The sequence below is a fragment of the Haliaeetus albicilla genome, chromosome 9, assembly GCF_947461875.1.
Source record: "Haliaeetus albicilla chromosome 9, bHalAlb1.1, whole genome shotgun sequence".
Lineage (NCBI taxonomy): Eukaryota > Metazoa > Chordata > Aves > Accipitriformes > Accipitridae > Haliaeetus > Haliaeetus albicilla.
Genome location: NC_091491.1, coordinates 12,245,280 through 12,264,877, shown reverse-complemented (window position 1 = coordinate 12,264,877; position 19,598 = coordinate 12,245,280). Strand labels below are relative to the sequence as shown.

General features: G+C 63.2%; 1 protein-coding gene across 15 annotated transcripts in view; it reads left to right on the top strand.

Moving 5' to 3' along the window:
- The first annotated feature begins 3,859 nt into the window (after nucleotides 1–3,859).
- The window catches only part of ELN (elastin), a 57,092-nt gene continuing 41,353 nt past the window's right edge, over nucleotides 3,860–19,598 (top strand). For 2 of the 15 annotated variants that reach the window (XM_069791539.1, XM_069791537.1), the window contains exons 1-12: nucleotides 3,873–4,138; nucleotides 11,006–11,059; nucleotides 11,533–11,559; nucleotides 11,748–11,780; nucleotides 13,015–13,059; nucleotides 13,658–13,750; nucleotides 14,396–14,461; nucleotides 14,547–14,594; nucleotides 15,777–15,848; nucleotides 16,083–16,109; nucleotides 16,318–16,389; nucleotides 19,443–19,484. In XM_069791539.1, coding sequence (XP_069647640.1) covers nucleotides 4,060–4,138; nucleotides 11,006–11,059; nucleotides 11,533–11,559; nucleotides 11,748–11,780; nucleotides 13,015–13,059; nucleotides 13,658–13,750; nucleotides 14,396–14,461; nucleotides 14,547–14,594; nucleotides 15,777–15,848; nucleotides 16,083–16,109; nucleotides 16,318–16,389; nucleotides 19,443–19,484 — 658 coding nt within the window. In that variant the 5' untranslated portion in view covers nucleotides 3,873–4,059. Of the gene's footprint in view, nucleotides 4,139–11,005; nucleotides 11,060–11,532; nucleotides 11,560–11,747; nucleotides 11,781–13,014; nucleotides 13,060–13,657; nucleotides 13,751–14,395; nucleotides 14,462–14,546; nucleotides 14,595–15,776; nucleotides 15,849–16,082; nucleotides 16,110–16,317; nucleotides 16,390–19,442; nucleotides 19,485–19,598 lie in introns of all 15 variants that reach the window. The other 13 variants (XM_069791533.1, XM_069791532.1, XM_069791534.1 and 10 more) reach the window with 13 other exon arrangements.

Sequence of the window (19,598 nt, the reverse complement as noted above, 5' to 3'; positions counted from 1 at the left end):
ACAAGCCTGAAGGTTTCACTTGCCAAAAATAAGACTGAGCAGAGACTTGACTTCATTCCCAGGTACTACAGAGCCCTGTCTGTGCCTCAAAACCTGCCTCCTCCTCCTGCCCCATGTCCTGGGAGGCATTTCTCTGGGATGCTGTAGCAGGCAGACTTACAGTGGTCACCATTTGAGACAGCCTCTTTAGTTTGGAGCTTTCTTTTTGCAGCAGCTACAGGGGTGATAACATGTTAGTTAACAATTAACAGCTGGTGAACCAAGGCAGGAAAACATAAAGATGCTCAACCTTGGGAAGAGGCAGCTTCCCTGTCCCTTGGTGCTTTAGATGAAGGCTGCACTGCTTTTTTGGAAGACACACTGTGGCCAAACATGGGGCACTTGCTCAGTACAGGGATGGGCAGGTGAAATGAAAATTTTGGCCCACACGATGCCAGTCAGGCTGGATGGACCAAACCCACATGTCAGCCTCAGCTTCACTGAGACTGTGACAAGACCATGCTATTGCAACCCCAGCGTCGGTGCACGGCAGCAGCGAGGACCTGCAGTGACTCCGCTGCGTCCCCAACCTCTCCCTGCCCCTCGGTCCCGGCAGCTGCATCTCTCCCAGCACTGGCTGCCGTGGCTGGTCCCTTGCAGAAATGCAACCACAGGACACGAGTGTGATGTGTCCTGCTCACGGCCATCTACTTTGGGGTGAGCAATCCTCTCTCCTCCAGTTTGCCAGGATGTCTGCATCCAAATGCAGTGCACTGGACCCCTTCTCCATCATCGCCTGCATGGCATGTCTGCTCTCTGCCTCTTCTCGCATGAGCTGATGCAGGGCTTCCCGTGGGCGCTGCCCTGGGCATTTCAGGATATCCCCAACTGCAAACACATCTTAGGTCCAGATCAGGAAAATTTCTTCCCCAGGAGGGTGGTGCAGCTCCAAGACAGGTCCTCGCAGAGGTGGGGGATCCCCATCCTTGGAGGATTTGCAGCCAAGACTGCCCCGAGTCAGTGCTGGCAACACTGCTGCTGGGAGCCAGCGCCTGGGCTGGACACCTCGGAGGGCCTCTTCCACCCGTGTTTCTGTGATCTGCCCCTCACACATACCTTTCCTTTGAGCGCATCCCGTGTGCTCCTGCACAGGCACCATAAAGCCCCGTCACACCCCGTTAGCGAACAGCGTTTCCTATGACAACGCTGTCAACAGCACTCGGAGCAGGATTTGGGTCCTGGGGGGGGGGCAGGTGCAGGGCTCCTCCGTAGCTATGGCAAAGGGCTGTTTACTTCTGTGTTTTGCGTGTCAGTGTTACTCCCGGGACAGCTCTCTCTGTGCAACAGCAGGGTAAAGCTGTTTGGCATCTCCACCAGTAACTATGTCAGAATTTAGGGGAACCGCGTGTGACCTACACCTGCCAGTCACCGTGATGGGACCTGCACCGGGGACCGGTTGCAGGAAGCATCCTCCCCAGAGCTGCCACAGCTCCCAGCAAAGCCCCCAGCCCTTCACCCACCTCTGTGCTGGTACAGGCAGGTGCTGGATGCGGTCCCAGGTACTCTTGCTCCAGCCCTCGTGGGGGGCTGGATATTGCACTATGCAGCAAACCCCCTCTTTTCCATGCGGGCACCCCTGCGAGAAACGTTTTCTGCTTTCCCCCTTTCTCATCAGACCATACCCATATCCGTGCCTTCCCAGCATGGGCCAAATTGCACAGCTTTTCCCCGACACTTTGCAAACTTCAGGGAACGCTCCCAGCCCTTCCCTGCGGGCAGCTCGTGAAGCACTCGGCTCTGCCCTGGCCAAATTGCAAAGGGCTTGGATCCCGTTCCCCAGCGTGAGTGCCAGGGGTGGGGAGATCTTGCCTCGCATCTATTCTTTCTAGGTACAAAACACACTTTCAAAAGTCAGAGCCATTTCACTGGCAAGAGATGGAAGCTGCTGGAGACGGCCAGCTGCCCCAGTTACGATTCCCAGCAAGGCCACTTTCCCAGCCCTGCTCTCTGCATGTTTTGCAGACACACACGTCGAGGATGCATTGCCTGGACGCCCAGCCAGCCAGCCCCGACCGGGGATCTGCATCCCTGCGGGCCACATCGCAGCCCTGAGGCCGCTGGAACCGCTGCAAAGCTGCTCGTCCCGGCGTCCATCTGCTCCCGTGACGCTCCTCTCGAGCAGAGAGCTCGTGTTTAACAACCGCGTGTGTTTTCGCTCAAGCATTACGTCATTCAGCAACACCAGCCGGGCGGACGGATGGGACAGCCCAACTGCTCTGCCCCTGCCGATGCTCACCCCCTCTCCGCATCATGGGGGGCTCTGTGGTCCCCGGCCCTCAGCCTTTTGCAAGGATGCAGGTGAACAGAAAAATCAGTATCCATTCAAAGCCCACCGAGAGGCCAGTGGCTCCTGCGTGGTCCCCCCATCTCCTTGACGTGTCCCAGCAGTGGGTGTGGAGGGCAAAACACTCTGTAATTTCCACCTCCTGGATTTCCTGTGGCCGTAGCCATCAGCACTTTCCCTAAAATAAAGTGGGAGCTGAGATAAGCCAGACAGCAGGGCTCCGGAGGGACTGTCCTGAGCATGGATTTAGCTCACACTTCTTTAAGTGGGCGTCCAGGTTTGGGACTTCACACCTCTCATAGGCGGAGAGGAACTGGGTGGATTTGCTGATAATTTGCTGCCAATTTCCGCAGCCACGGAAGGAGCGTGGGGAATGGGGGAGAGCTCCTCACGGGGAGCCCCATGGGAAGGGGGTGCAGACAGGGCATTTCCTTGCACATGCTCTCACTCCCTGGGCAGCAGATAGGGGCTCACAGGGAGCTGGGTGCCAGGATGAGCGGTGTCTTGGCCCCTGGCAAAGAGGGGAAGCCGCTGTGTTGGACCTGCGGCGATGGCATGCAGCGCTTGAGCATGGCCAGTGCTGCGGGCTGTAGGGAGAGGGGTATTTTGTGCTCCTTACTTTTCATCCCCCCCCCCGTTTAACTCGCTGCCTGCCTCAGCTGCTCCCCAACACTTATCCAGGGATACCCCATGAGAAGGGGGACGAGGCGGCCAGCAGAGACACGCAGTGCCTGGGTTTACACAAGCATCTGGTTTTGCACTCAGAGCTGATGGGGGATCGGAGCCCGGGTGGCCAAATGAACTGGGGCTGGAAAGAGGGGAGCAGCCCACGTCAGCTGCAAGAACACCGCCCCCCCCCGCCTCCCCCGGCCCCGGGCTCTGGAGGAGGCTGGGGGACGCGGTGGCCATCACTAGCCCCGGCCGGGCTGGGCCCTGCGTGTCCCCAGGACACCCCGGGGCCGGGGAGGGGGCTCCGCTCGCGGGTGCGGGCAGGTCAATTTTTCTGCAAACCGCCCGGTTTCACCCTCCCGCCGCCGGCCGGACACCCCGCGCCCGCCACCTAACGGCCACCGCCGGTGGTGCCCCGCCGCTGCCGGGCCCCGGGGCCAGGACCGGGCAGGGTCCCCTCCCTGCACCCCGCGGCACCGAGCGGCTCCTCGCTTGCACCCCCGGACACCCCCGTCCCTTTACTCAGCCGGTCGCCACCTGCCCCCTCCCCCATCCCCCTTCTGCTCGGTGCCACCTGGGATGCGAGACCCCCCCCCCGCAGCCACCCGGGGCACCAAACCCCCCCGGTGCCACCGATCCCCCCCCCCCCCGCGCTGCCACCCGGGGACGCGGTGGCCCGGCGGAGTGGGCGCAGCCCTCCCCTGCCCTCCCCCCGCAGGCAGCCTCGCAGCTCCCCCCGCTCCTTCCAGCTTTTTTGGCAGAGGCGCGCCCGGATTGGAGAGAGCGGCGAGGGAGAGGAATTAAAAAAAAAAGGGGGGGGGAAGGAAAAAAAAACCACCAAAACCCAAACCCAAGCAGCCAGCCCAATCGGCTGGAGAGGCTCGTGTGTGTTTGCCCTTTCCTCATGACGTAGTGTCCTGTGCCTCTCTCCCCCCTTCTCCCTCTCCTTTTCCCCTCCCTCCTTCCAACCCCCCCTCCCCTTCCCCTCGCATCCTTGGAAGCAACAATTAAGCAGCTCTGGGATAAAACACACTGCCTGCGGGAGCACGGGGGCATTGCTTCAAGAGATGGCAAGGCGGGCAGCTGCACCCCTCCTTCCCGGAGTCCTCCTCCTCTTCTCCATCCTCCCGGCTTCTCAGCAAGGAGGTAAGGAAAGAAAAGGCTCCTTCCCCTTAGCCCCGGGCAGCGCTTTTCCCCGGCTCTGCAGGGACCCTCCACGGCCACAGGGGCTCGGCTGCTGCCCCCTCCTCCCCCGGGCAGCCCCCCGCCTGCCCCGGCTGCGTGTCCCCGAGCAGGGACAGGCAGCCCTCCCTGACCCGCCTTGGGGACATGCCCGAGGGTGGGAGGGCAGCCCCCCTGGGTGCTACCTCCCGGGAGGGCTCTTTGCCCCCCAACCCGATGGGCGGCGTGTGCCGTGCCCGGGTCGAGTGGGATGTCACCGAGGGCAGTGACACGGGACAGTCCGGGCATGGCACCGCTGCGCCAAGCGCTTGTCCGGGACAGGACGGGACGGGGGGGGGCTGCGAGGTGCTGCATCCTGGCGAGGGGACACGAGAGGCTCGGGGACACGCAGGCAGGTCCCAGGGCAGGGCAGCCAAGGGTGGCCGCCAAGCTCCCATGGGACTTATAAGCGCAAGGGGCCGGGGGAGCTGGCACCCGTCACCCTCCCCCGGTGCCATGGCGGTGTGAGCCGGAGGGGCAGCGGGGACGGGGGGCGTGCGGGTGTGCATCCCGCATTCCATGTGTGCAGGCTGCTGCGCAGTGTGTGGCCGCGACCCAGCCTGCGGGGCTGGTGCAGCTGCAGAGCAGCTCGACCCGCCCGAATTGCAGGCTCTGGGTGCCTGGGGTGGCCCCCGCACCGTCTTCCTTGCGCTCATCTCACCAGTGTCGGGTCCATCCACCAGCGGATGGCATGGGTCACGGCTTGCTGGCTGGTCCCTGGCTCGGCAGCGGCAGGGGGTGCGTGACACCCCAGCACACGCCCACACCCGTGCAGCAAACCTGCTGCCGGGATGGGGAGGCGAACGCCAGCGCAGTGGTGCGCGTCCCACGGTGCCGCGTGACGAAGCCGGAGCCACCAGAGCAGCAGGTGCCTGCCCGCCGGATGGCTCGCGTCTCGTGGTCAGGCCACGAGCATGCACAGAGGTGGGGAGAGCAGCTCTGAGCACAGATTTATAGCCCGCTGCAATGGCTTAACTGAGCAAAGGCCTGCAAGGTGGGGACAGCATGGTCAGGGATGGGACAGCCACCTCTGGAGATCCAGGCAGTGGTTGCCCCGTGTGGTGCCATGGAGAGTGTGCAATGGGCAGAGCCACCACCAGTGATGGGGTCGGTGCCAGAGCTGATGGGGTCAGTGCCAGAGCCGTCGCATGAGGCTTCTCGGCCAGAGAGGACCAAGGACCGGAGGAGGGGAGAGGGCAGGATCCCACAGGCAGGGGAGGGCAGTGCCAGGGCTGTGTGTGGCACCAGGCAGCTGCAGGCTGGGGCACCCCTCGCCCAGGGCAGAGCCCTCGGGGCTCTGCAGCCAGCAGCTCCATTTGCCAGTGGCCTGCAGCTCCCTGCTCTGCCCCGGTGTAGTGGGCTCCTGGGACCCCGACCATGGGCTGGTCTGCCCCGGCTGTGCAGGCAGCATGACCCCAGAGTGGTGTCAAGCCAGGCAGCTGCCTGTAAAGCCGCACCACTGTCAGTGCCCGATCCTGCATAGCTACAGCTCAGGGTGAAGGTGCTTGATGAGATGCAGCTCAGTCCTGGGCACTCTCGGTCTCCAGCAGTGATGCTCTGCGCTGGCTTGCTGAACCACGGTGGCTTTGACCCCCAGCTCTCAAGCAGTGGGCAGGTGGGACAGTCTCAGGAGGACTTTGGCCCCCAGGTGAGATCCTGCAGCAGTTTCTGAGCAGTTTGGGGCTGTTGGCCCCGCTCCAGACCCTGGCTCGATCTCCAGGGCTGTTTGCTTGTTTGGGAAGCAGCTCACAGAAGAGGTGGCCCTGGCCCTGGAGATGGTCCCAGTGTTGACGGGGACACCGGAGAATGCTTCCCTGTGGAGGAGTGACCAGTGTTTCTGCAGCCTGGTGTGCTGCGTGGCACCAGGCAGGCTCAGCCATGCTCCTTGCCCTGCCAGCCCTTGGGGACTGAGCTGGGACAGAGGCACAGCCAGTGGCACGGTGTATGTGGGGGTGCCAGGGTGCTGTGGGGTGCACCCAAGCTGGAGAGGGCTCAGGGCAGCATCCTCCAGCACCCACTGCAAGTGCAGCTCCAAACCAGCCTGGCAGGAAAGGATCCCTTGAGAGATCCCAGGGTCAAGGGGGGAAAAGGGGGACCCCCCCTGCGCACACAGACTGTCCCCCTCAGCGCAGTGCCAAAGGGCTGAGCCCTGGGCTTGCAGCAGCTGGTGGTACTCGGGAAGCTCCCAGCAGCGGGTCAGGATCAGCCCGGGGGAGCAGAGTTGTACTGGGCATCTGCACGGCCGGATCCAGGCCGCTGCATGGGGAAGTTGCTGTATGGTTCCCTAAAAGGTGCCAAGTGCAGCGTGTCCCAGCGTTTGGAGCGGGGCATCTGTCCCTCAGTGCCTCCATCCATCCCTCAGTGCTTCCCATGCCAGAGCACAGGGGATCCCCCCCCTGGAGTGACCCCGGGGGGTCCCAGCCCTGCAGGCTCTGGGACCACAGGGGGCAGCTCGGGTGGGTGCAGAGAGGCTGGCACTGGGTGTGCTGGCATCCCAGCCTGGGTACCGTGGAGACCCTCCGAGGACATCCAGAGTCCCCAGGATGCCCCAGGGACAGCAGTGCCAGTTGTGGGGCTGGGATGGCATCTCCCCTTCCCAGCTGGGTACCTCCCTGAGGCACCAGCCTGCTGGGACTGCTCCCTCTGCAAACAACTCACAGGGTGCAGCTTGTCTGCCAGCACTCCGAAATGAAAGCTGAAGCCTCGGGTGGGGGTGGGGGGGGGCTGGAGAGGAGCCAGGCTCTCGACAGAAGCCCCCTCTGCTCCCCCCCCCCCCGAAGCTGCTACCAGCAAGCTCGAGCCGGGATGCAATGCAGCTTCAAAGTTGCTTGGAGACTGCATGTTTCCAAAACTGATTCTCCCAAGAAAAAGAAAACAGCAGTGTGAGGGAAGAGGGGAAATATCTGTGGCAGTTACATGCTGAGCCTTCTCCAGGAGCGGTCACCCATGGGCGCTGGGAGGGTGGCAAGGTATGAGGTTTGCCCACCTGGTGAGGCTGTGAGCTTGTGTCTCGGTCTTGAAAGCTGTTGAATAGAGAAAACATCTGTATTTCTGGCTTGTAAAGAAAGCTGCAAGCAGTGGTGCAGGTAGAAATGGTGCAGATGATATAGTCGTCAATCTGAAATAGCACAGGTAATGGAATAGTGCAGATATTGCAAATAGTGACCTGTGGTACAGAGCTATGGAAGAAAAAGTCCAGTTTCTATCAACAAGGCTCCACACCAGATCCTGAGCACCTCCAGGGGTCAAACCCTACTGGAGCTGCGGCTGCACATGTGGGTGCAAATTCTCCTGCCCCTGGCTTGAGAAGACATCCCCGGCGTGGGTGCTGGGGTGCTGGGGGCCAGCCCCATGCTCTGCAGGCTTACAGCCAGCCCCAGCCCAGGAGACAAGCTGGGAGATAGGAGAAACCCCCCTTCCTGGAGTCCCAGCAGGCTTGGACCAGGGGCAGAGGCAGCACAGAGCTCCTTTAGTGCTGGGAGGCTGGTGACTCAGTTTCCCCTTCCCCAATGTGCCAAGGGACTGTGGGATGAAGAGGCCAAAGCAGGTCACGCTGCACTGGGGAGCAGCAGACCCTGGGCTGGTCTATGGGCTCCTGCCTCCACAGCTGGGGAAGGACAGGGCTGGGGAAGGACAGAGACTGGCTGGAGAGCGATTGCCGTAGCCTGGTGCAGCCTCAGGGAGCCCACGGTGTAGCTGGTGCTGAGTGCGTGGGCTGCTGTCAACACCTGAGCCGTGGTGGTGTTGCCGATGGGTGGGACTGGTGATGCTGGGGGGAATTTGGCTGCTCGAGGCTGGTCCTCAGCTGGAGAGCCGAGTGGGTCAGAGACCCCCATGCCCCCTGGCAGTGCCCACACCAGGGAGCAGACCCTGAGCTGGGCTATGGGCACTGCCTCCCCACCGGGATGAGCCCGGCTCTGCCAGTACCAAGGCAGCTTGTAGAAGACCTTCAAGAGAAGTAAAGAGCTGGCCATGTTTGGCAGCAGAGCTGGTCAGGGAGAGCAGCAAGGGGGGAGCAGCCTGCTGCAATGCTTCTGAGCAAAAGCATCAGCTCCCCAAAGCCACATGGCTTTCCTACCCCAGCCATCCTGCTGCCCCCCGGCTACCCAGGCTCCTGCCAGGACTTGCTGACCCCCTCCACCTCCTGATCTGGGCGTGGAGATGGTTGATGAACTGGCACATCCCCTGTAATCCTCCAAAAAGGTGCAGACCTGCCACGAGGCACTGGGATGAGCACAGCACCTTGGCCCTGGGATGGTCTCTGGGGCACGCCTGGGGAGGGGGCAGCGACAGTGGCACCGCAGTGGGACCCCCCCTGCCAGGGTCTGCAGCGCCCAGGAGAGTGACAATGATGAAGGGCTGAGTATGGCAGCCGTGACTGTGGGCAGGTGTCACCTGGACCTTTCTGGGGTCCCCACGCACCCCAGGAAGGCTGTAAGCCATCCTGCCATGTCCCACCCCCCTGGGGTCTCTGCCAGGCAGCGCTGGCACAGGAGGATAGAGGGGTAGGGGAGCTGAGCCCGGGTCCCTGGGGTGCCCAGCATTACCCAGCACCAGGGACCTTGCCTAGCCACGAGGGGCTAAGGCTGGGGGGCACCACAGGGCCCTCCTGCTTGGTGGGGGACTGTCACTGGCCCCGGGCATGGAGGTCCCCGGCCAGATCCTGGCTGTCCTGCCGCCTCTCGTTCCTAGCAGTGGTGGGGCGTCCCCTCCTAGCAGGGCGGGTGGGGGAGGACAGGCAATGTGCAGACACTTGGAGTTTGTTTGGAAACAGGCAAGAGGTTGGGATTTGTTTTTCCAAGCTGGGGGGGGTGTGGGAGGGTGGGCGGGGGAATGTGCCGGGAAAAGGAGCCACTTCGTAAACCCCTGGCCGGCAGCCGGGCCAGGCTGTGCTGTGCCAGAGGGGTGAGCCGGCCGGCTGGAGCGTTGACTGAGCACTTGTCCCCTCCACTCCAAGGGACATCAGCTGCTCCAGGGCCAGATTTGGCCCTCAGTCCCCGCAGGGCCCTGGGAGGTGGTTTTGGGGGGGCACAGGGCTGAGCCTGGCTCTTTGGGATCACTGGGGCATGTGGGGGCTGTGTGGTGGGTCCTGGCATGGGTTCTCCGCCTGCGTGTGCATCCCGATGGGTTTGTGGGCGTGTGTCCTGCTGGTGCACGTGTCCCAACACCTCCTGTGCACGTACAGCCTGACACCCCTCTTGCACACGTGTGTGTGTCCTGACACATGTGTGGGTGCATCCTGTTGCCCAGTCTCTCTGTGTGGCTGGGCTGGGGGTCCATCCCAGCTGCCCTCAGTGGTGGGGGACACACGTGAGCAGGGCCCAGGGGACACCCTCATCCCTGCCATGTTGCAGCGGGCAGCTGTTGGGGTGAAGTGGGGGGCCACGGGGCACAGCAAGGGGGGACCCCCAGAGTTTGCATCACATCTGAAATGGAGATGTGCAGCACAATGTGCCCCCCACCATGGCATGCCAGCTCTGCCACCTGCCTGGCACCTGCCTGTGCTGGCTACCCTCCCCAGCCCATGGGCACCATGCAGCCTGCGATGGTGTTGCCAGGGCTGTGCCACTGCATGCACCCAGCTCCTGGGGATGCTGGGTCCCCTCCACCCTGGCCAGGGTGCTGGAGAGGCCACTGCAGCCTCGGAGCAGGACAGCAGGTCCTCAGGTCCCAGCCATGCCACTGCAGGGTCCCCAGTGCCCGTCCACCCTGCCCCTCTGCCCAGAGCAGGCAGGAGAGCTGGGTGCAGCTTGCCACAGGGGTGCTGGCCAGGCAACCCCCAAATCCTCCTGCCAGCATCCCTGCAAGCCCTGCCAGCCATCCTGCAAATCTCACTGCAAACCCTGTGGCAACACCCCCAGTGCCAAAAACATGCTCCAGCCAAAAGCGGAGCATCCCTCTACATTGCAACCTCCTTGTGCTGCCAAGCCACCTGCAAGCCTCCACCCCATCCATGGCCCTGATGGAGCATGGGGGACCACCCAGGGGATGGCTGCCTGGGTGTCTGCAGGAGACAGACCTTTGTCAGTGTCCAAACCAGCCAAAAAACATTGCTGTGGTGTCTGAGCGCAACCTCTGAGCATGAGCTCCAGACGCCCTGGAAAGCGGTGGGAGCTGGGCGCTTATCTCAGCTTCGCAGAGGTGGGCAGAGGGACACAGGTGGTTTTGCTGGGTCTCAGCACTGTCTGCCCAGTCCAACATCCCAGTCCTGCTGGCCTGAGCTGGCTCTTCCTGCTGGCAGCTCAGCAGGCAGGGCAAAGCAGGGCAGGCAGCGTGGGCATGGGGCAGCCACAGCCAATCATGCTTAGGCTTGGCTGGGACCAGCGTGGGCTGTGGGGATGAACTGGGACAGCTTCACCCCTCCATGCATGACCATGCCTGGACCTGTCCCCCCAGACCCACGTGAAGCTAGTGGTGATGGAGACGGCACTGGCTGTGGTGTGGGACAGGTTTTGGGAAGCAGAGCTGGACACCGGCCAGCCCTGCTCCGTGCCGGCCCTGTGTCCCTCCCTCCCATGCAGGACCAAGTCCTGCTAACACCTCCACCAAGATACCCTCCCTGGCTCCCGGCTGGGGCACCTCCAAGCCCCATCACCACTGTCGCACTGCAGAAACTGAGGTGTGCAAGGAAAGTCAGGGACATGCCCTTGACCCTTTGCCCCGGGGCTCTGCATCCCACCCCCTCCGCAGGGAGCAGCTCCATGTCCCAGGAGGTGCCCCCCACCCTGATCTGCCAGGGTGGGATCACTTGGATCCCTGTGGGGATTTTAATGAGGGTCTCTTCTCTTGCAGGGGTCCCTGGTGCTATCCCAGGAGGGGGAGTTCCAGGAGCAGGCTTTTTCCCAGGTAAAGGGGTCCAGGCAGTGTTGGGGGGGGCATCACCCTGCTTGCAGGGATGGGGCAGGTGCCTGGGGGGTCCCCGGCTGCCCCTGAGCCAGCATGGAGGGCTGGGGACCTGTCAGCTGGGATCAGGGGACATGGGGACACCCTGTCTGGCTGCTCAGCCCTGGGTGGCTGCCCCAGCACCACCCCCACAGCATGGGGACAGGACTGGGTGGCAGTGCCATGCTTACACTGAGGGTCACGAGCCCAGGGCTGGCACCTACACCCTACCCAGCCCTGGCCACGGGAGGTGCTCAGCGGTCACAGCCTGTCCCCAGTGTTTCAGCCAAAAGCTTGGGGACATCTCAGCAGGATGCCCCATCCCCTTGCACCCTTGTCACCCTCTCTGCCTCCCCATGGACCCCCGAGAGCCTGGCATGGGTGGGTAGGTGGTGGGTGCTCACAGGGATGGGTGCTAAGACTGCCATTGGTTGCAGGTGCTGGGGTTGGAGGTTTGGGAGCAGGTGAGTGCTGGGATCCCTTTGCCCAGGGTGTGCAGGGACAGGGAGGGGGGCAGCACGCCCGGCAGAGATGCCTTGTGGTGGGCAGCGGGGTCTGCCATGAGGCTGGCCCTGTCCCGCACGGTGTCCCCGCCTCAGGGGATGCTCAGAGGAAGGATGGCTCTCACCCCTCTCCACGTGCTCTCCCCTAGGACTCGGGGCTGGAGCAAAACCTCCCAAACCAGGTAAGAAGCCTTTCCTTGGCTCTCTCACCATCTTCAGCCATGCCAGTGACCAGGATATTTCCTGACCTCTGTTGCCCTCATGTTTCACCCATGTGGCCAAGGGCCCCCCCATCCTGGGCTCCCCCATGGCCAAGGCACGCAGCTGCCAGCACTTTCCACCCTTCCCTGCCACACTAACCCCTGCCAAGACCCCATAGCCACAAGGGAGCCTTCCTCCCTCATCCGCTGCTTCGGCACACTGCCATCTCCCCTCCAACCCCCACAGATCACCCTTTTGGGGTGCTTGCTGCTTGCAAACATGTGCCAGAGCTGCTCGGGAAGATGCAAAGGTCGCTCAGCCCTGCCGGGAGCCAGTGGCCACGGGAAGCTGGCAACACCTTCATCTGCTTGCATTCATGGCCAAGCAGCTTTTGCTGGGGCTCCTGCAGCCTGTGCTGGGGTTTTTCTGGCCTAGAAATGACAGGGCGAGAGGGGGCATCACTGGGAGAGAGATGAGATCCTGGCAGGAGGACGCACAGCCCGAGGGCACCGAGCCTGGGGCACGGCTGGGAGGTGCTGGGGCAGCAGGGACCGAATGTGCAGGGGACAAATCTGCTGCCAACAGAGATGCCTGGTGCCCGTCGAGGCCCAGGGAGAGCTGCTCTTTTAGGCGGAGACCCAGGTCTCCCCTCCCTGCCCACCCCAGGAGCACCCACTGCACCCAAGGGCAGGGGCACACTGCACTCCACCGGCCCCCTGAGCCGGCTCGTCTGCACGGCGGGAGCGCCAGCCCGAGGTGGGGGCCGGCAACCTCCGTTTACTCAGATTTCAGCTCGTGGAAAGAAAAACAAGGCCCTTTATTTCCGCGTAATTAAAACCAAACGCGGTGCAGCCGCGAAGCCCCAGCCGGAGCGGTGTCCGCGCCCTGAGCCAAAGGCAGTGGAATTTGCGCCTGGAGGGAGCGAGGGCTGATTAGCCCCAGATGTTGGAAGGCAGCGCTGGCCGGAGCCGGAGGGACTCATTCCTCAGCCATAAACATTTCGGCTCCGTCCCCTCGTGGCCTGGTGGGGTGGGGGGCGGGTGAGGAAGAAAGGGACGGGATGGGGAACCTGGATGCTGGCAGGCACGTTTGTCACCCGTCCCTGTGCCCATCCCCGGGGCATGCTCCTGTCCCATGGGGACAGTGCAAGTGGGACGCTCTTGCTCCTCTAGCCCCGTCTGTACCCCCGCTACCTCACCCCACTTTTCTTTCCAGGGGTCGGAGGCCTCGGGGGACTCGGCCCACTTGGCCTGCAGCCAGGTGAGCACAGACCACCGGCCGCCCCCACTCCGGACCGACCCCAGAGACCCACCTTGGGGACAGCACGTGGCTTATCCCCATCGGGTGCTCTCCGTAGCCTGCCTGGTGGGTTCCATCCAGGCCGGGCACCCTTCCCAGACTTGAGGGACTGGCAGCCACCAACAGGCAGCCCTGTGGTCCCCCAACATCATGACATCAACCATGGCTGGGTGACCGCAAGCAGGAATAGGCGAGGAGGGTCCTGGGGTCCCCGTGGGGTCTGCAGCAGAGGGACAGTGCCTACACGTGGCTGGCCAGCCTGCCTGGGGCCACAGGGGACCCCCGCAGGGTGCCCCAGGTGGTGGTGGCACAGCTGGTGACAGGCGGAACGTGGATGGGAGCAGGTAGTTGGGGGGGATGCAGGGAGAAGCCAGTGCAGGACAGGGCAGTGCCTGCTAACCACCGCCTTGCCCAGCCTAACGCCAGCCGCCGGCACTGCTGCGCAGCCTCCTGCAGCTCACCACCCCCCTGCGCCCACCGTGGCCGGCGTGGAGGGCAGGACACCTTCTCGCCGGCCACTTTTTGGGGATGTTCACGCTGGTTATTCTCCTCCCCGCAGGTGCTGCAGGTCTTTTCCCTGGAGGCGCCTACCCCGGGGGTGTCTTCCCAGGTGCTCCCTCTGCCGCTGCGCTCAAGGCTGCTGCAAAAGCTGGTGAGTGCTGGGGGTGTCCGATGAGATGCTGGGCCAGGCAACGATGCCAGGCAAGGCAACGCTGGGGCTCGGGCAGCCCCTGGGGACTCCTGGTGTCCCCTGGGAGCCTGGGTTAGGAGAGCTTTCCCCATGGAGCTGGGGGGCTACGAGCGGGAGGTGCTGCTCTCGCGGGGATCCCCGCCAATTCGGACGGACCTTGGCATATCTTGGTGTGCTGGGAAGGGGGCATTAGCCAAACCTGAGCCCCCAGGAGCAGAGACCACTGAGCTGCCCGGTCCCTGTGCCCAGGTCTGGGGGACCCATCCCTGGTACTGCCTCAGGGTGTCCCCATCCCTGGTACTGCCTCAGGGTGTCCCCTTTGGCCCCCAAGAGCTATCCTGAGCTTGCCCCTTTCTTCAGCACCGCCCCAGCCACCCATAGCCCAGTGATGGCATCTCACACTGGTACAGTCCTCTTCCCAATGCCCCCAGGCGCTGGCATTGGTGGCATGGGTGGAGTTGGTGGTCCTGGTGGGCTTGGGGTCTCTGCAGGTAGGAAATACTCCTTGTCCCCAGCATAGCCAAGCCCAGGGCAGACCTGTCCTCATGCCTGCCAGGGTGGGCAGGAGCCGGTGCCCAGGGCTCAGGGGGTCTCTGCTGCCTGCAGGTGCGGTGGTGCCGGGCGGGGTGCAGCCCGGGGTTGGTGCGGCAGGGAAACCCCCCAAAGTACCAGGTAGGTGCACGGCCCCAAAGCCTGGGGCCGGGGCGGGGAACGGCTCTGGCTGGGCGCTCATCCCTGCCTTTCTCTTGCCCGGCAGGCGCTGGGATTCCTGGAGTTTTCCCGGGTGGCGTGCTTCCTGGCGCAGGTGAGCTGGGGGTGTCCACCCCACTGGCAGCACCCTGACCCCTGAGGGTGTCCCCACCCTGCCAGCTGCACTCCAACCTCCAAAGGGGTCCCCACTCTACCAGCAGCACCCCGACCTCTGTGGGGTTCCCCACCCAGTGCCAGAACCCCGGTTTGAGTCGATAGCCTTGTGGCCCTGGGCATTTTAGCACCTCTGCCCAGCAGAAGGCTGCCTGCAACCCCATGCTGCTTGCCTGCCTAACTCCCTGCCTGTCCCGTCGCTGCTGCTTGCAGTTTCCAAACCCTTTCACTGGGGCCATAGTGACATTTCCACCGTGCCAAAGACGGGGGACTCGGCGTCTCCAGGGGTCTCATGCCAAGCTCTGCGGGAGCAGGCTGCATCAGCACCAGGAGAGGAGCTGGCACAGACCACGTCAGGGCCAGCTTGCCCAGCCAAAGGCGGCGTGGGAAGGAGGGGAGGAGGTGGCAGGGGGAGAGGAATTCCTCACTGCAAAGTAATTTGGAGGAGGAAAACTTGTGAAAACAAGATGTTTCGACATTGTCAGAAGGAGAAGTGTGTTGCTGGTCAGGAATGTCTTTTCCATGTCTGAAAACACGTGAGTTATAATGAAAGACATTTGTAAAAGGGAAAAAAAAACCAAGCCAAAAAAAACCCCTCGAAACCACAAACCCAACCCAAATGACTGCAAGGCCAAAGCACTGCCTGTTGGCCCTGGAGGGTTGGGGCTCAATGGGCAGGACCCCTGCTCCCGCTCCCTAAAGAGCCCCAGCTTGAATGAAGCCACTGCACATCACTGGGGCAGAGAGCAATGCCCAGGCTTGGCTATACCATGATGTGGGCTGGTGCTTTGCTATTACTTGTGGGACCCACTCGTGGGTGCCATGCACCCCACAGGCACCCCAAGTTCCTCTGTGGGCAGCCTGCCCCTCCCCAAAGCACAGGCAGCCCCAGGGCTGGAGCAAACCCTTCACTGGTAGCTCTGCCCAGGGGGTGCGGTGTGGCTGGCACAGGGGGGCCCAGCAAGTCCCCAGGGGACGAAGGTACCCTGTCCCAGGGTACAAGGGTTAGTGCTGAGCCAGAGATGGGTGACAAGGATTTGGGGGCTGGGTGCAGGGGTCTCGGGTACCAGCAACACCACGATGCCCCACTGTGGTCACTTGGCCCCTCTGGTCTCTGCTGTAGGTGTCCGCTTCCCTGGCGTAGGGGTGCTACCCGGAGTACCCACTGGTGCTGGAGTCAAGCCGAAAGGTCCAGGTAGGTCACTTCAATCCCCTGGAGACACTGGGGTGGAGGGTGGGTCCTGGGCTGGCTCCAGTTCTGCCCTCATCTCCATCTTGCTGGGGCTGGCTCCAGCCCATCCTTTGGGGTCACAGCCCGACAGGGCACGTGGGTGAGCAAAGCCGACCTCTGGCTGAGCCCATGCAGACTAGTTTGGACCCCAGGGATGAGCCCCAAGGCTCACGCAGGTGCCTTTGTGTTTCTGCCTAGGAGCAGGAGCCTTCGCAGGAATCCCTGGTGAGTGTCCCGTCTCTCTCGCCCATCCTTCTCTTCCTTCCCAAGCCTGTTCATCACAGCCATGGCCTCCCCATGCCAGAAGATGCCTCAGGGCTCCCCAAGCCACCCGCTCTCCTCTCTCGGGGTGCCCCGCGGCACTCCCCTCTCGCAAGGACTGGTGGCAGCCTGGGCGCGGGCTCCAGGTGAGAGTCTGCTGTTGGCTTTGCAGGACTAGGAGGTTTTGGAGGTCAGCAGCCCGGTGTCCCTCTGGGGTATCCCATCAAAGCTCCTAAGCTCCCAGGTAAGCTGTCACAGCCAAGAGGGCTAGGGGTGAAGGACCCCCAGCGCTGCCAGGAGAAGGACCCGCCATTCCCCAGGGCTGAACTGTGGTGCCCCCGGGTCCCCTGGACCTGGCAGTGCCAGTGCTGGCCCTGGGACAGCAGGACAAAGTAAGGGGCATGGGGCAGGTGAGTCCAGCAGCAGCCCTGCCTATCACAGCCTCGCAGGCAACTGCCTGGATGCTGCTGCTGGTCTTGCCCCCAGCCCATGAGGATGCTGTGCCTCTTTGGCTCTTGTAAGGTAGGAAAGAGCATGTTCTGGGGACATGCTTTGGGCCAGGCCACCCCAGGCTATCCCTGCCAGCTCCTCCTGGCACAAGGCATAGCCCCTGCAGGGACTGTCTGCTTTCTGTGGCTCCTGGGGTTGTGCTGGGCATCGCTGGGCATTCACCTGGGCTCAAGGAGCTCTAGCCAAGGCCCCCAACAGCAGGCAGGTGGTAAGGATGAAGCTCCAAGCAGGTCTCCCTCCCCACTGCCCACCCAAATGAGGCTCAGCCCCAGCCCAGGGAAGCCTGGGGGTGCTCAACACCCCTTTCCCAGGATGGGCTACTCTGGGGACCTCCATCTCCCAGTCCTGTGCCAGGTGCCAGCTCTGCCCTGTTCCCAGCCAGCCATGCCCACGCAGGGACAGTGGCAGGACAGGCAGTGCCAGGCAGCTGGTACCAGGTTCTGTGCCCTCCAAGGGCCATGCTGCCAGCTTACTGGTCCCAGGAGCATCCCTGAGGAGGAGGGCAGCCGGATCTGGGCAGGGACTCGCACCCCTGGAGCGCTGGGGAGCAAGTAGATCCACGGGCATTTTCCCACTCGCCGAAACAAGTTGCTGCAGGCAGGAAAGCCTTGGCGGGGGAGCCCACCCCGGGGAGCAGGTCCCACCCCGGCACAGGCGCCAGCCCCAGCAGCTCTGCCAGCTTCCCCCCACTGGGGCCCGTCACCGCAAACGGCGGCAGAAATACTTGGCCCGCTCCGGCTTCCTCCCGCGGAGGCAGAGTTACGCTCGTTAGGGTGACTCGGCCCTGCCGCCATCGGATACCGTCTGGCCTCCTGGCTGCAGCCCGGCCCCAGACAGCCTTTCATGGGGTGCCCGGCGCAGAGAGCAAACCACCGGCACGTGGCGCGGCCGTGCCTGGCTCCATCCCGCAGCGGCCCCACCAGTGGCCCGCAGCCCGGACGGGGCGCCGCTGCCGGCTGACCCACTTTATGGGGAGACTTCGTTAAATAAATCAGGGGAGGACACCGATCCCCTTGGCCAGGGAGCTCCATCAGTGCATCATGCCTCTCTCAGGGACCAGCGGGACAGTGGTGGTGTCCCCAGGTGTGGTTTCAGCTGCTGGGTGCTGCCTGGCACCCCGATCCTTTCCGGAGCACTGGGGGATGCCAGTTGTCACTTCTGAGGGCTTTGGGCTGGCAGCACGGGGACACACCGGGCTGGCTGTCGAGGCTCTCGCTTTGATGCTGTGGATGGGCCCGGGGGCTGCCACACATCCCTGCATCCCCTGTGCTGTGTGCCAGCTGCAGTAGGTCCAGGTCGAGAGGGGACAAGGGAACAGCGGGGAAAGTAACATTTTCAGTGGAAAGTTTCCTTTTTGGATTATTTGCTCCAAATGCCCTAGCCAGCTCCTGCTCTGTACTGTCCCTGCTCAGGAGGCAGCCCTGGGGCCACCCCGCTCTCTGGGGGCTCAGCCTGAAGCTGTGCCTGAAATCGGGGTCCCACCCGATGCTGTAGGGATGGGGACTGCTCCCCAATGCCCAGCCGCACCGAGGTGGCATCGGTCTGTGCGAAGCCCTTTCCATGCCAACCAGTGTCCCCATTGGCTCTGAGCCCCCCAGCAGTGCTGGTGGCATCCACCACACTGGTGCAGGATGGATGCGCACAGCCCCAGGGCAGGGGTTGCTCTCACATCCAACTCGGGGTGGTGGGGAGCTGGGCTTGGACCCAGCAAAACCCTTGGAGAGCCAAGGGCTTGGAGTCTTGACCCTTGGTGTCACCTCCATGTGTGTCACCCAGTGCCAGACCCTTCTGCAGCTTTGGGCTGAGTGAGGCGCTGATGAGGGGCCCTGGCTTGGGCAAGGGGGGTCCCCAAGGTGGAGGACACCCAGCACAGCTCATGGCCACTGCAGCCTGGAAAGCCTCAGCCTTCCAGCAACGCCGTGCTGGCGTGGGACACGATGGGACAGCCTGGCAGGGTGGAGACAAATCTGGTCCCCACATGCTGGCTGGTGGGAGGGGACAGTGTACTGCGCTCAAGGAGATGCTTTGCCATGAGCAATCCCGTCCCGGCTGCAGGCAGCCTCATCCCCACCCTGCCCGCAACCCCCTCCGGCAGGAAGGCTTGTTGTGTGAGACACCCTCCACCCTACGCACCACTCGAGGTGTCCCCATCAGGGATGTGGCAGCCCATCACCCCTCCTCAGGCCACTGCCAGCAGTGATGGGAGTTCAGTGCTGCTGGCTCCCGAGCACATGGTTCCTGCCGAGTCACAGGCATCCCCGCTCCGTCCTGAGTGGTGGGATCCTGCTCTTTCGCAAGGAGACATTTCCCTGGCTGTGATGTTCTGCTTGTAATCCCTCCCCATCCCTTCGCGCCAACCTCCTAATGAGGTCACATTTCAGCAGAGGCTCCCAAGCCCTGATTCCAATTAAAACCTTTCATTTGGAGCTGGCCGTGGCATGGCCAGCTGGGTACAGCTCTCGCCACGGGGCTCCCAGGGGACCCCCCGCTGTAGTGGGGTCATGGGAGGCTCCTGCAAAACTAGCTTTGGGCACCACAGCCCTCGGTGCGGGGCTGAGAGTGGGTGGCTCTTTCTGGAGCCGCGGCTTCCAAGGTGATGGAGAAGAGTATCTCCCGGCCCAGCTCTATCACAGGGATTTGTATCCCAGAGGATTTACTATCCCGATGGAAGGAGCCCCGAGGGCTGGTGCCGCACAGCCGGCTGGCAGAGAGGGGCTACACCGCGGGGCAGAGGGGGCACGGCCACCGGCAGCCAGGTGCTAACCCGCCACCTTCTCTCCTCTCCAGGTGGCTATGGATTGCCCTACAGCACTGGTAAGCTGCCCTACGGTGAGTGCTCGTAGCCCTCGCTCCGCGGTCGTAGCTCCTCACGGCTCCGCCGGCTGCCGCCGTGGCCTCGTGGCCACTGACCCTCAGGGTGGTGTGAAGGGCATCCCGCTCCCA